Below are 13,955 nucleotides of genomic sequence, written 5' to 3' on the forward strand. Positions count from 1 at the left end.
TTTCTGCTGCTCCAGAGAACAGGACCCGGAGCAATGGATGCAAGCTCCAGGAAAAGAGATTTCACCTCAACATTAGGAGGAACGTCCTGACAGTAAGGGCTGTTCAACAGTGGAACAAACTTCCTCAGAGAGTGGTGGAGTCTCCTTCATTGGAGATCTTTAAACAGAGGCTGGATGGCCATCTGTCGGGGATGCTTTGATTGAGATTTCCTGCATGGCAGAATGGGGTTGGACTTGATGGCCCTTGCAGTCTCTTCCAACTCTATGATTCTAAGACCTGGGTACAGTTCTGCATCCTGCATCTTCCAGAGCTCCACTGGCAGCTTCATCGGGTAAAGGTGTTAAATGTTACACAGGAGAAAAAATGTTTTTGACGATGTTAGTCACAGGACTGCATTTTGTCAAGATATTGTCGTTGGTGTTTTGAATTAAGATGATGTGGAAGGATATCTATGCAGTCAGGCCACTCCTCCTTCTGTCCATGTGGTACTGAGAGACACAGCATTTTAAAAGTCCAGGAAATAAAATTAAAATTCCATTAGCAACACATAGTGGTACTTCCTTTGAGATCCAGGATGTCCCCGCCCATTGTGAGGTTACAAACCCATTTATTAGACAGAGAACATTTAATTTATCAAGATGCCTCCATGCTTTTGCATTAGGAAAATTTTAAGTGCTGTTAGGTAAAGCATTCCAAATGCAGTCCCAGTTTTTAAAAACTGTAGGAGGTAGAAAACTCAAATAGTAAATTCCTTCTTTAGGCTTCCCCTAACATGTGGTATCTTCACATATCCGGGGAAGCCGTGTTGACCACATAGCAAAGTACAATAATATATTTTAAAACTTGCAATATGTATTTGTGCATTTTGGTTGGTCTGATAAAGGTATCACTGTTTTGTGGATTTTGGATGTTATTGTACTTTAGCCAATTGTGAGAACTGTGGCAGTGGCAGTACAAAAAACATACAGTAGGGGCTATGATCAATCATCCCTGCCCTACACCCATCATTCTGGAAACTGCCTAAACGATTATTTATTTACTTATTTATTGTTAAATCATTTTTTTATTTATTATATTCAACCTTCAGATTGACTTCTATGAATACAAAACCTCCAAGAGTGCTGGTCTTCAACAGTTTTACTCAAGTCTTACAAACTCAAAAGTTGTGGCTTTCTTGATTTAATCTCTCTACCTTTAGTGCAATCTTTTCTTCCCTACTACCTTCAACATTGCTGAGCATTATCACCTAAACAGTACTCCACTTCTATTTTTGTCTGCTACAAAACACCTCTAGTTCATACACTTTTCATCTTCCACAGCTGAGAATGATGGGAGTTGTACAGTAATTTGATACATTTGGAGGATGCTGGGTTGGGGAAGCCTGACCTATAAAATAGGCAGATCTTTTGACAAGTCAGTATTTGGCTTAAACAGAACAGAGAGAGAAACAGAAATAACAGAAATCCCTTCCCAACCTACCATGGATACCAAAATCAAGTCCCAGTAAAAAATAATGGCAGTGAAATAGTATCCCTTATATAAAGTAGTAAAATCAAGGTTTGCTTTTGGAAATCTATGTATTTTTTAATATTTTCAAACTGTGGATGGTTGAATCTGTGGATAGAGGGTCAATTGTATTAGATAAATGTAAGACTCTTGGGGAAGCATGCAGATTTTATAGGCCATCATGATTTGAACTTGATAATAGTGGTTAGACAAGCATGCCCTATGCAGTGATTACCTGTCACATTGATGAGGTCCTGACAGGTGTCCCAACTTGTCAGCCACTTGTACTGAAAATATTGTCATATGTAAATATTCCTTCCTGTCACATGAGGGGATTGAGGATGCCTCCTTCGTCAGTGAATAGCAGCGGCAGCACCAGCCCAGAAAAACAAGTTGCTGCATGTCAGAAAGGAAAAGCTCACCAGGAGTTTGTTTTCTTGTTCTGCTCAGTTAGAGTTCCAGGCAAGTTGGCACTTGGATTGTGATAACTACCCAAATAGTTTCTGGTCTGTAGGTTATTCCAAATAGCTTTCTATTTACCAACACAGTTGGAGACTGCATCTGTGCTGCAGAAATAATCCAACTTGACAGCATTTTAACCGCTATGCTATGGAATTATAGTTTGCTGTGTCACCAGAGCTCTCTGATGGAGAAGGCTAAATGTCTCACAAAACTACACACCCAAGAATCCCATAGGAGTGAGCCATGGCAATTAAAGTGCTGTCAAACTGGATTATGTCTGCAGTGCTGATGCAACCAGAGTATGCCTGAATTTATTTAATGGCAGTTGGAGGACAGTGTTTGTTTGCTAGCATGAGCAGCACAAATGGTAGACGGTTGTGTGGGAACAGGCATGAGTCGAAGAAGAGAAGGAGCAATAAAAAGGTTTCTCAAGATGTCTTTTTGGTTTTCCATCTTGAATACACTATTAGTATATTTCCTCCTCCTCCTTGACCAGCCTTCCTCTGGAACCACAAGGCTAGAATGTCTCTGTGTTCTTAAGAAGGAAAACGTCATATTTCTGTACTATGTGGAATATATGTCTTCCAACATGTGAAACAAAAAGGATCCCTGTACTTCAGCTGCTAAACTGCCAGTGGCTTGAATGCCAGTGACCTCTCTTTGAGGTGAAAATGGTTTCTGCCATTCATTTTATTCATATATTTAAAACTGCATATTCCCAAAGTTCTGTCTGGACCTGGTAAAAGGCTCCCAAGACATCTGGTAGTAGGTGAAAATGAATGCAGCATGACACGTAAGATTCTTTAAAGGAGAAGGATGATTTTCATCAGTTCCAGGGTCACAGTTATGGAAAATGTGCCTCCTCCACTTGTCCCTTCTGCTGCTGGATTCACTGCTGTAGGAGTGTAACACATGCAGGCTTTCCCCACCTTTTAAAACAAGATTCATGCACCCCATACACCTTATCTATAAATGCAAGTTCACTAGGAAACAAGGCACATGGAGAACATGCACCTTGTTTTAGAGGGGAAAGGGAGGTTGCTGTTGCTGCAGAAGCAAATTCAAGGGAGGGGATGTGAAATCTAGTGAGTTCAAGCTGATACAGTTCCTCAGTCCCTACAAAGTGTCCCCCACCATCTTAAGTGGTACTGCTGTGACCCTTTCAACTACTTCAGGCACTTGCAAGTGTGTGCCATTTGTCAACCAGATCAAGGTAGCACCAGGTCTTATAGTCCTAGGAGGCAAAGTCATCTCCTCACATGGATAGCTGGATGACGCTGTGAAATTCCCAGATCTTCCCCGTCTTAGGATGGGGTTAATGGAGGTTTTGGGGGAGTTATAATAGAAAGTATCTCCCCAGGCCTTAGACTGTATGGGAACATGTGGCCTTCCAGATACTGTTGGGCTGCAACTCTCATCAACCATAGCCCGCAGAGCCAATGGTGAGGAACACAGAAAGTTACAGTTCAGCAGCAAGGACCATGGTTCGCACTTCATCTTAGATGCCACTACTGAGGCATTTAGCTAACCAGCTTTCCCTAACTAGGTGCCCACCTGATATTTTGGACTACAGCTTCTATCAGCCCAGAACAGTCCAGCATATTGTAGTATAAATATTTGGAGAGCACCAAGTTTCCTATGACCCTGCTGACATCTCATTCTTCTATCTTACGTGGGTTACTGGGAAGGCAGAGAGAGAACAGTTCCAGGTTACAGTGTATGTTCGCAGGGGATGTTATCATTTTGCAAAGTCCAACACCACAAAACAGGGAGATGTGGAGTCACATTACAGCTCCAGTCCTCACAATTGCACTGTTTTCTCCTCCAATGCCTGCTAAAGTGGCCATTCCCTTTTATAGAAACATACTTTACTTATTTTTTTTTCAGGAGGTGTTGTTCTTATCCAGTCAGTCTGCTAGGGATGCTTTTTGGGTGGGTTGGTGGAAACCCAATCACAAGGATGTGTGGGGGAGAGATACGATGGAAATGGTATCTCCAGGAGTGAGAGGTGTTTACTTTGGTACTTTTCTGAATATGTGAGAAGCCTGTTAACACTCGGTGGGGAAGAAGATGGAATGGGTGGACCTGTATCAATTTTGTGTGGAATGGAAACTAGTTATTTTATTTTTTGACCTGTGTAGTGAGTTATACAGAAAAGGGGCTCTGCCTTCTTCTTAGATTTTCTGGCAGAATTCTGAGATGTTCCAGTCACTTGAGATGGTTGGGTTAATAGCAGCTTCCCAATACTTCCAGCTCACTTCATGACTCTCAGAGCTGACAACTCAGATAGAAACCGCAAATGACTTTCTTGTCAGCATGTGCTACTTCTTGTCTGGCACTTACAGGGTTGTTTAAGCATTTTCTCTGAGTATACAAGCTCCTGCGCTTTCTCTCTCTCAGGATTCAGGCAGTAACATGGCTCAAGGGAGCACAAATCTAGCCTGCGAAACATGAGGCTGGTGCCTAAGTAAATTTGAGAACAGTGCCAGTAACAAACCACTCAAATTAGAGCTACCAGAACAAAAACTGAAGAAGGCTTCTGTACCTTTAACTGTTGTACAAAAGAAAGAATTTCAGAAGGTTTTGTTTGTCACAGGACCAGGTAACAAACAACACTTGCTGAAATTCCCTCTTCTATGCAACCATTAAAAGTCCAAGAACCCCCTCTAGATTTCATTCTGGCATTCCTAACTGCTGAGCCCAGAAAGATGAGCACCATCTGCTTTGATTCCTAAAGCAATTACTGGGTTTGGAACAAAACGTTCTAAGAGCTCCAACAGGATTAGGGGTTCAATTCAAAGACATAATTGTGTTAGTCTGGAAAATCGGTATGCAAAGGGATTTTGCAGCACCTTTGAGACTAACTGAAAGACAGAGGTTGGTAGCATGAGATTTCATAGACTCGAGCCTACTTCCTCAGATTTAGGGATTGTTTTTGCTTTAGTGGTATATATATATTTTCTTTTTCGTTTCCTTCTTTCTTCCTTTTTTGACTGTAGTGATACAGCCTTCAGAATGTGTGTGTTGCAAAAATTTATATCTTACGAATGTCAAGTTGCTTGCTGGACTAATGTCATTAGAGTCTTTATGTGAAGCTGTTATTTCAGTGTTTCAATTACATTTGCTAATAGCCTTGGATAGTTAAATTGGAGCAAGCTGGAGAATACAATTTAAGCAAATCCACTTTGCCTTATGAAAGCTGCATCATGTTAAGTTTGCAATTCATATCACCAAACTTCTTCAGTGCAGAACCCTTTCTTTTTTATTTTTCAAGTTTATTTTAAATGATTATACATATAAAATCAAATCATATAACAATCATATGCAGCAACCAGATTATTTCAAGCGTAACATCTCACGTAAATAAAATACATAAAATCAGACATTCCTACATACATATATCAAACAAAGCACAACAACCCTCCCTTCGTAATAATTCCTACCCCCTCCTAATTCATTACCTTCTATTCTCATCCTTAACCTTTCTTTCATGTTCCATTCCTTTTCTCCTTCTACCTCTCACTCTCTCCATCCACATCCTGTTTCGTCATTTCTTTCCACAAATCCACCTCTACCCTTGCTCTCCTCACTCCTCGCTCACCCTCTTCACTTACTCTTTCCTTTCATCAACTTTCTTTAATCCATCAAATTTCCCATTCCTTCTTGACCTAACCACCACCCCTCTTCCCTTCTCCCCTTACCTTGCCCTACCTTCTTACCTTCTCCCACCACCACCACCACCCTATATGCTGGAATAATTCTATACCTTCTCATCTAATTTTACTTTCCCTATAACATTCTAATACCTTCTACTTATTTTGAATAACACCTATTGTACTACCATAAAAGACTTTTCTCCAATATCTACTTCATCCTCCTTCATTATGTACTTAAATGTCTCTATCTTATATCTGATATCACTAATCTACTTCTTTCACTTTCCTTTTAATTTTCTATTAATTTTTAAATCCCTGATCTAACTTCTTTAAAAAGTTTATTAGCTAAAGTTTAGTATCTCTATCTTACCCCATGCATTTTCCAAGAATTTGTTGCTTCCATCCATTTTTTATTAAACTGTTTCAATGAATTATTATTTCTTAAACATGTTAACCTATCCATTTCTATTGGTTCATACAATTTTAACAGTCACTCTTCATTTGTGGGGATGTCTCTCATTTTCCACTTCCTGAACCCTTTCTGATCTCCTAAAAATTGTTATTTCATAGCCATTTCTCTCATCTAGGCGAATGCCATCTACACTGAGTACTGGAAAGCCATGCAGTGGATGCCAACAAATTCCTGCAATTGATGAAAACAGTGGGCTTTACAAATAGGGGCTTGCAAAATCTTAGGTGGCCGAGATCTGCACAGGCAGACCATGGAGAAAGTTTGACCTGTTGACTATTGCACATCGACAGGTGGTCTGTAAGCTGAGACTCCAACTTGTGCTTGAAAAGGGGAGGCTAGAGGGCAGGGCAGCTCAATTACAAAATCTCATGGCAAATAGCATGAGATGACTAGCCTCAAAATAGACACAAGGAAGCTATATAACAGAAGACGCTGCTGAAAGTCACCCATCCTCTGCAGGCAATCACTACATGAGTGCAGTGTTGTCCAAAGGAAGTCCCAAGAAGAACCCTAAGCCAGCTCTTTGTTGCAAACGTTTATGAGGAGAGGATCATAACATATCTCAACATATTATATTTCAGCATATCAGAGTTGTGTCTGGATTGTTGTATGCCTGTTCTCATCCCTCAAGACACTTCTTCTGTCCCTTTGTCTCATTTGTCTCTTCTTCCATCTCGCACTACCACGATGAAGTATTACTATCCAGACTCACATCCCAGGTATAGGCGATATGCAAGAAGCTTGAAGACTGTGCGTTTCCCCAATGATGTTCTCTTCCAGGACCACATTCGCCAGGGTGATCTGGAGCAGGTGGGGCGTTTCATCCGGGCTAGGAAGGTCACACTGGACACCATCTATCCCTCTGGTAAGTAAGATGAGGATAAAGACCCAACTGGAGTTATGTGGTTGGACGGAGCTAAATACTAGCAGTTCAGCCACCTTATGTCTGGGGCACACTGTAGCTTGCAAACTAGATGGATTTTCTCTCTTTCTGAAGAGAGGAGATAACTTCCCTCTCATTCATCTCTGTGTCCTTCAGTCACACAAGTATATGAAACCATGCAAATTTTCTTTGGTCAAATTAGCTCTTAATTCTAGTGCCCAATGAGGAAGCTGGCTGGAATAGGAGGAAGAAATGTACAGCTCACTCTCCAGCTAATTGTTAATTTGCGAAAGATAGACAGACAGACAGACAGAGGTGGAGGTGTCAAAGAACTTAATTAAACGGTAGAATGACCAGCTGAATGGATAATATGCTGAAAAGGAGACGTTTTAAAAATTCCTGACCAGCTATAAGCTGTCTCATTGCCCCTCTGAAGCATTTCTTCCTGTTACCTCAGCATAAGATAATATAAATATAATAATCACTAATTTCTTGCCAGTTTACAAAAATGTCAAGTATTACAGCTACTGTGTCCAAGCAAATTGTTAGAGAGTTAAACAATCCCGGTGGGTGGGTGGAATATTCATGTTATAGACACTGACCTTGAATCATTGTTTTTACAAATGCTTAAGTCCCCAAGAGCTTCCCAAAACCTATCCAGCCCTAATTAAATTATTATCTATGGTGTGTTATAACTTGAGCAAAAAAAGTCCTCTCCTCACTTCCCTGCTAAGCTAACAGAGCCTTAAAAATGTTGAGGACCTAGTCTAGCTTTGAAGAAAGCCCATTACTTGTGCAGTGAAGTTATCTTAACTTCCAGTACTCCCCCTCCTTGGTCAGAGGGTTAGATTTCCTTGCTTAGATACTAAACTAGAAACTCCCATTTCAGTCAAGTGATAGTGATGTGATTACTCCTTGACTAAGTCTCTGGGACCCCCCTTCTATCTTCCGCAAGCTATGGTTGAGACTATCATCTTTTCCCATTAGGTATGGCTGCTCTCCATGAAGCCGTGCTTTCTGGAAACCTTGACTGTGTGAAGCTGTTGGTGAAATATGGTGCTGACATCAATCAGAAAGACGAGGACGGCTGGACGCCCCTGCACATAGCTTGCAGCGATGGTCATGCTGACATTGCAAGGTCAGAGATGTCAGATTATGTTTACCTCTTTTTCTCTCGTTCAACTGCACCACCCTGCTAACAGGCATAAATAGCAGCCTCCATGGCCAAGGAAAGTGCAGAGGGAAAAAGTGATTGCTCCAGAAGCTGGTGAAAGAGAAGTGCCTGCTGGTTCAGAACAGGGGGTGGATGGCTGTCTTACAACAGGGTTAGTCCTCTGTCACTGGCTGACAGGAGTATTTTATCAGCCTGTTAAGTAGTCAGTGGTATTGGTCAGATATATGATATATCGAGAAGAAGGTGATGATGGAAACTACCTAAGCAGAAGTGAGATGTCTTGCAAGGGGGAAAAAAGTATCAGTTTCTTAAGCCTATTCACACTACCTTGTACACAAATGTAGAATGGAAAGCCAGCACATATGAATTCGACTGTGCCTGTGGGGAAAACCAGCACCCATTTCTTTGATTCTGTTTTCAACTTATTCAGCAGTCACAATTACAGAACAAGTTGTTGGTCCAAATCATGTCAACATTTGTTTCCATATGGTTGCGCAATGGTATACGTGACTGCACATAGAGATTTGACATGTTTCAGTTGGCCTTAACTGGGACTTTGAGTCCTGGTGTGGATTTAAGCCAGTGTGCTCTTGTTGCAAAAAGTGCTACAGAGCCATAATATTTCCACTGGGTCTTGCTGGGTAAAATGCTACCCACAAAGGTGAAGTATGTCAAATCATAATCTGTGTTTTTTTTTAACCTGCAGGTATCTCATCTCTCTTGGGGCACAACGTGATGCCACCAATGATGAAGGGGAGAAGCCATTTGACCTTATTGACCCTGAGTACAAGGACCTTGTAGAGCTCTTCAAAGCAGCCCGAGTCAACTAAGCTTCTACCCACCCCCAGGTCTTTCCCATCTGGGATTTTAGTCTCCATGGCAGCCAGCCAGGTCTGTTGCATGCAGGAAAGAGGCTAGTAAAGTTGCCCATACTAGGTTGGCAAGGGAGTGATGAGCTCCCAAAAGAGACCACACTTGGCTGTAATGTGTACGTATGAGACTGGCTACTCCAGGTTTTCTTGGAGCGCTATGCTTGGGATAGCCTCTTCAAAAAGTGATGTAACCTTCTCTACTATGTCTCAGTATCTGGTGGGGTCAGGCTTTAGCTAAAATGGATACAATGGCTGGGACATACTGATGGTACTGTATAGGAGGTTCACAAAGATGATTATGAGCTAAACGAATGGGTACCAATTTGTGCAAGCATTGATCTTTCCAGTTCACCACTGAAAATGACTGTGACAATAACGTGTGTAATTTCAGTATCATTCAAGCTATTTTCCTGAAGACTTCTTACAAAATTATCTTAAGGAAAAACTATCTCCAAGTTCAATCTGGCATCTACTGTACATATGGACTATCCTAACAATCTTGTGTATAAAGTCTTATTTTCCATGTTTGCTTGTCCCAGATTTGCTTTTCTATTGTACTTTTTTATGTGGTTCTGAACAGCTTTTTATTTTTTCAATAAAGTAATTCCCAAAGCTTTGGGTAATTCATCTTCCTTCTGCTCTCATACAAAGCCACATTTCCCATCCAGCTGCTTCTGCTAAATCACTTTGATTTTGTTCCCTCAGAAGCCCTTGGAGGGCGGGAGCATTCAGATTTGGAGCCAGTAGGGATGTAGTGGAGCCAGGGCTCACATAGAGAGCCAATGTGGCATAGTGATTTGAGTGTTGGACTATGACTGTGAAGACAAGGGTTTGATCCCCAGCTCAGCCATGAAACCCATTGGGTGACCTTGGGCAAATCACAAGCTCTCAGCCTTAGGGGATGGCAATGGCAAAACTCCTCTTGGGCAAGTCACATACTCTCAGCCTCAGGGCATGGCAGTGGCAAAGCTCCTCTGAACAAATCAGGAAAAAACTTATGAAACTTAAATTGCCATAAATTGGAAACAACGTGAAGGTAAACAACAACAACAACAACAACAACAATGTAACATAATCTACTACTACTACCGAGTTCATATTTCCCTGATTTCTCTGACCTTAGCTAAACTCCTCATAGTAGCTGGAGGGGAAATGGATTTTCACAGCAATTATGTATTGTTATGAGCTACCCCTGTTGCAGGAGTGGCCTGGTCTTGAGTGAGCAAAACATATTAGTTATACAAAAGATCTGGTAGGATGCTTTTAAAATATAGGAATTATCACAGTTCCCTGCATTTTAAAACATCCTTGAGAGTGTGAAGTCAAATGCTTAAGCAGCTAGCATCCATACTTTTTGTGGGGGTTTTGGGCTATGTGGCTGTGTTCTAGAATAATTTATTCCTGACATTTTGCCTGTATCTGTGGCTGGCATTGTGGTATGGAGATGTGAGGGGTATATATACTGTGTGACCCTTGGTTGAGAGAAAGTGATTTACAATTGTAGAATCATAGAGTTGGAAGAGACCACAAGGGCCATCCAGTCCAACCCCCTGCTATGCAGGAACTCTCAGTCAAAGCATCCCTGACAGATGGCCATCCAGCCTCTGCTTAAAGACCTCCAAGGAGGGAGACTCTGTGTGTTGATATGTAATCTGTGTGTTGGTATGCTGCTGAATGGCAAGGCCTCAGGGTGGAACACAAGAGACACTGCAGACTGGGTCAGTCAGAAATCAGCAGTAGCAGAACATGTTATAAACCATCCAGGGCATAATATGCTACTTGAAAACTGAAATTCTGGACCAAGCCAACAACTACCAGGTCAGAATGCACAGGGAAGCCATTGGAATCCACAAAGACCTGGACAGCTTTAAAAAGAAAGAAGAAACATTGAAAGTAAACAAAGTTTGGTTACCAGTTTTGAAAAGCACCAAAATAAAGACTCAATAGATGCAGTTTCCCTGCAGACAATGGATTGCTAATTAAATAGACACACATATGCTCCCACCCTGAGGCCTTGCTATTCAACAACAGACACACAGGTTACCATGTAAATCACTTCCTCTCAACCAGGGGTCATACAATATATACAGTGGACCCTTGTTATACCCGGGTTTTGGTTCCAGGATCCCCCATGGATAACAAAATCTGTGGATGTTCAAGTCCCATTAAAATATATAATGACATAGCAAAATGGTGTCCCTTATAAAAAATGGAAAATTAAGGTTTGATATTTGAAATTTGTACTTTTTTTGAACATTTTCAAACCGTGGATGCTTGAATCCATGTATAAAAAAATTGTGTATAAGAAGGGCCAACTGTATACCCCACTCACTTCCATGCCACCACCCTCTGAAGATGCCAGCCACAGATGCAGGCAAAACGTCAGGAATAAATTATTCCAGAATACAACCTAATAAAATAATAATAATAATAATAATAATAATAATAATAATAATAATAATAATAATAATATATTTTTATCCTGCTCCTCTGCGTAACACAACCGGCTTACAACATTAAACATGGCCTGAAAAAAAACACAAAAAAACTATCCTTGAGGGTGTTGCTATCTAGAGACTGCCATGGTGTAGGCCTCCCCTCCAATGTTTACCACTATACCACTGGTGACAAGCAAGTTCATTTTAGTACCCAAAGAAAAGTACTTGCTAAAGAATGATGAAAGAATTGGGAAATATTTTTCTTCATAGTTCTAATTCATATAAATCTATCTGTCTAATGCTTATGGAGATGTCAAATTTTTTAATAGTAAACATGGCTGATTTAATACTTCTTTCATCCTGTGGAAATACAGACCTGCATTGGAAATTCTAAAAAAAAATATCGTGCTACAATCATATCCCAGTGGTAAAATTTGAAACGTGCTATTTTTTGTATTTTTTTGAAAGGCAGAGTGGTGAAAAGGCAATGCAAGGCAGGACCTCCCAGAACTGTTTTTAAAATGTGGGTGGCTTAACATTGGCAGACAGGTAGTTGATTTTTGTCTATTAGCAGTTACTGGCTCTTCCCATCCATTATTATTAAAAGATCCTTAAATATCAACTCTCTTACAACCATCTATATATAGAAGTACACTCCATGTGTTAATGTGTTTACTCCCAAGTACATGTGCACTGGATAGATAGCAGTGGGGAGGGCTTAGGTCAATTTTTTGCTGTCTTAATTTAAAATACTTCTGATTTATTATTATGCAAATATTCAATTGCATAGGAGTCTTGGTGTTACACTTTTACCTGATCACTGGTGGGGTGGTGGTGGTAGTTACATAAAGAGTGTTGACTCTTAATTGTGGCCATTAAGGAGTTTCTTCTGGTAATTATACAGTGTTTGATACAGTATTAATACTAAAGAAACTTAATAGAAAGTAATTTAGTTTCCTGTTTTTGGATCTTTCTCTGTGGCATCCAGTTTCTGATATGTTTCAGTTGCAGATATGGTGGTTCTGCAGCTGGTAATGGAATAAGAAGCCTCTAATACAGTGTCCCCTTGTTATACGCTGGGGTTTGGTTCCAAGATCCCTCGTGTATAACAAAATCCGTGTATGCTCAAGTCCCATTAAATATAATGACATAGCAAAGTGGTGTCCCTTATAAAAAAATGGAAAATCAAGGTTTGATATTTGAAATTTATACTTTTTTGGAACATTTTCAAACCATGTATGCTTGAATCCGTGTATAAAAAATCCGTGTATAAGAAGGGCCGACTGTAATCTGTCTTGAAAAGAACTGGCTTTGGTAATACAGTAGTTTAACAAACTGCTGGACAAAGCTCAAAGAAAACTACTAGATGTTGTATTTTTGGAGAAGAGTCAATGATTGGCACTTAAAAGTGCTAAAAATTACTTCTCCCTAATCAGCCCGTTTGCCTCATGGTGAAAACTAGGGAATTCCTTGTGTCATTTGGGTCAGTATGCCTTGAATGAAGTACAGCAACTGGATTTACGTCTTGGTTGCTGCTTCAAGTTTCTCTAGAATCAGGTAGGTGTCACTGGGTATCTATCTATCATCTATCTATCTATCTATCTATCTATCATCTAATCTCTCTGTCAGTCAGTCTGTGTGTGTGTGTATGTGTGTATGTATATATATATATATATACATACATACATACATACACACACACGCACACACAAACTGAACTACCGGTATATTTAGGACTCAGTATAGCAGTTGCATAGGTATAATATGGGTGGTCACAGTTCAGCTTTATTTATGTTCTTTAGTCACTGGTGGCTGTGATAACAACTGACAGGCATGGACAATGACCAGTAGAACAACCTTAGGGGAATGCAAAAGGATCTTGTAGCAACACTAAGACTGAGACTGAGAGAAAGAAGTAGGTAGTATAAGCTTTCCTAGACTTGTTGAAATCATCAAATGCATTTCAGTTATTAAGTAGATTTAAGTCTACAAGTTTATATTATTAACTTCTTACTCTAATTTACTCTCAAAGGTGCTACAAGATCCCATTGCATACTGATCCACATTATCATGGCTCTGTCTTTGACTTCTACAGCCTTAGGAGAAGTTCCGAAGAGGATTCTTCAGGAAGAATATGTAACTTCTATTCCCAGCATACATCTTTGCTCTGCCCTCTCCCAGTAACAGAAGCAAGAAAAATCAGTGTAACCAAGGAAATACATGCATTTTTAAAGCTGATTTTTGGCTTAGATTTTTACACATTTTGCTAGCCCTGTTTATGCAAATCAAGAAGACAGCAATGTAATTGGGGGGGGGGGGGAGATCTCAAAATCAAATCCGTAAATAAACCAATATTAATCAATGGTATTTGTTGCTGTTGTTGTGTCTTCAAGACATTTCTGACTTATGGTGACACAGAGTTTTCTTGGCAAGATTTGTTCAGAAAGGGTTTGGCATTGCCATCCCCTGAAGCTGAGAGAGTGTGACTTAC

General features: G+C 40.3%; 1 protein-coding gene across 3 annotated transcripts; it reads left to right on the forward strand.

Moving 5' to 3' along the window:
* The first annotated feature begins 6,524 nt into the window (after nucleotides 1-6,524).
* LOC149322271 (protein phosphatase 1 regulatory subunit 27-like) lies at nucleotides 6,525-13,753 on the forward strand. Of its 3 annotated transcripts, none has more exons than XM_089538354.1 (4): nucleotides 6,525-6,962; nucleotides 7,968-8,118; nucleotides 8,861-9,002; nucleotides 13,497-13,753. In XM_089538354.1, exons 1-3 carry the CDS (start codon nucleotides 6,707-6,709, stop codon nucleotides 8,982-8,984), a joined length of 531 nt encoding a protein of 176 aa, XP_089394480.1. In that variant the 5' UTR covers nucleotides 6,525-6,706; the 3' UTR covers nucleotides 8,985-9,002; nucleotides 13,497-13,753. The 3 variants fall into 3 exon arrangements, 2 of the variants coding, with proteins under 2 accessions (XP_089394480.1, XP_089394467.1); XR_016282324.1 differs by having other exon boundaries at nucleotides 6,526-6,962; nucleotides 8,861-9,045; XM_089538341.1 differs by lacking the exon at nucleotides 13,497-13,753 and having other exon boundaries at nucleotides 6,526-6,962; nucleotides 8,861-10,656.
* The last annotated feature ends 202 nt before the right edge of the window (nucleotides 13,754-13,955 follow it).

Source organism: Sceloporus occidentalis, unplaced genomic scaffold, assembly GCF_023333645.1.
Source record: "Sceloporus occidentalis isolate IW3139 unplaced genomic scaffold, rSceOcc1.0.p SCAF_1, whole genome shotgun sequence".
Classification (NCBI taxonomy): Eukaryota; Metazoa; Chordata; class Lepidosauria; order Squamata; family Phrynosomatidae; genus Sceloporus; species Sceloporus occidentalis.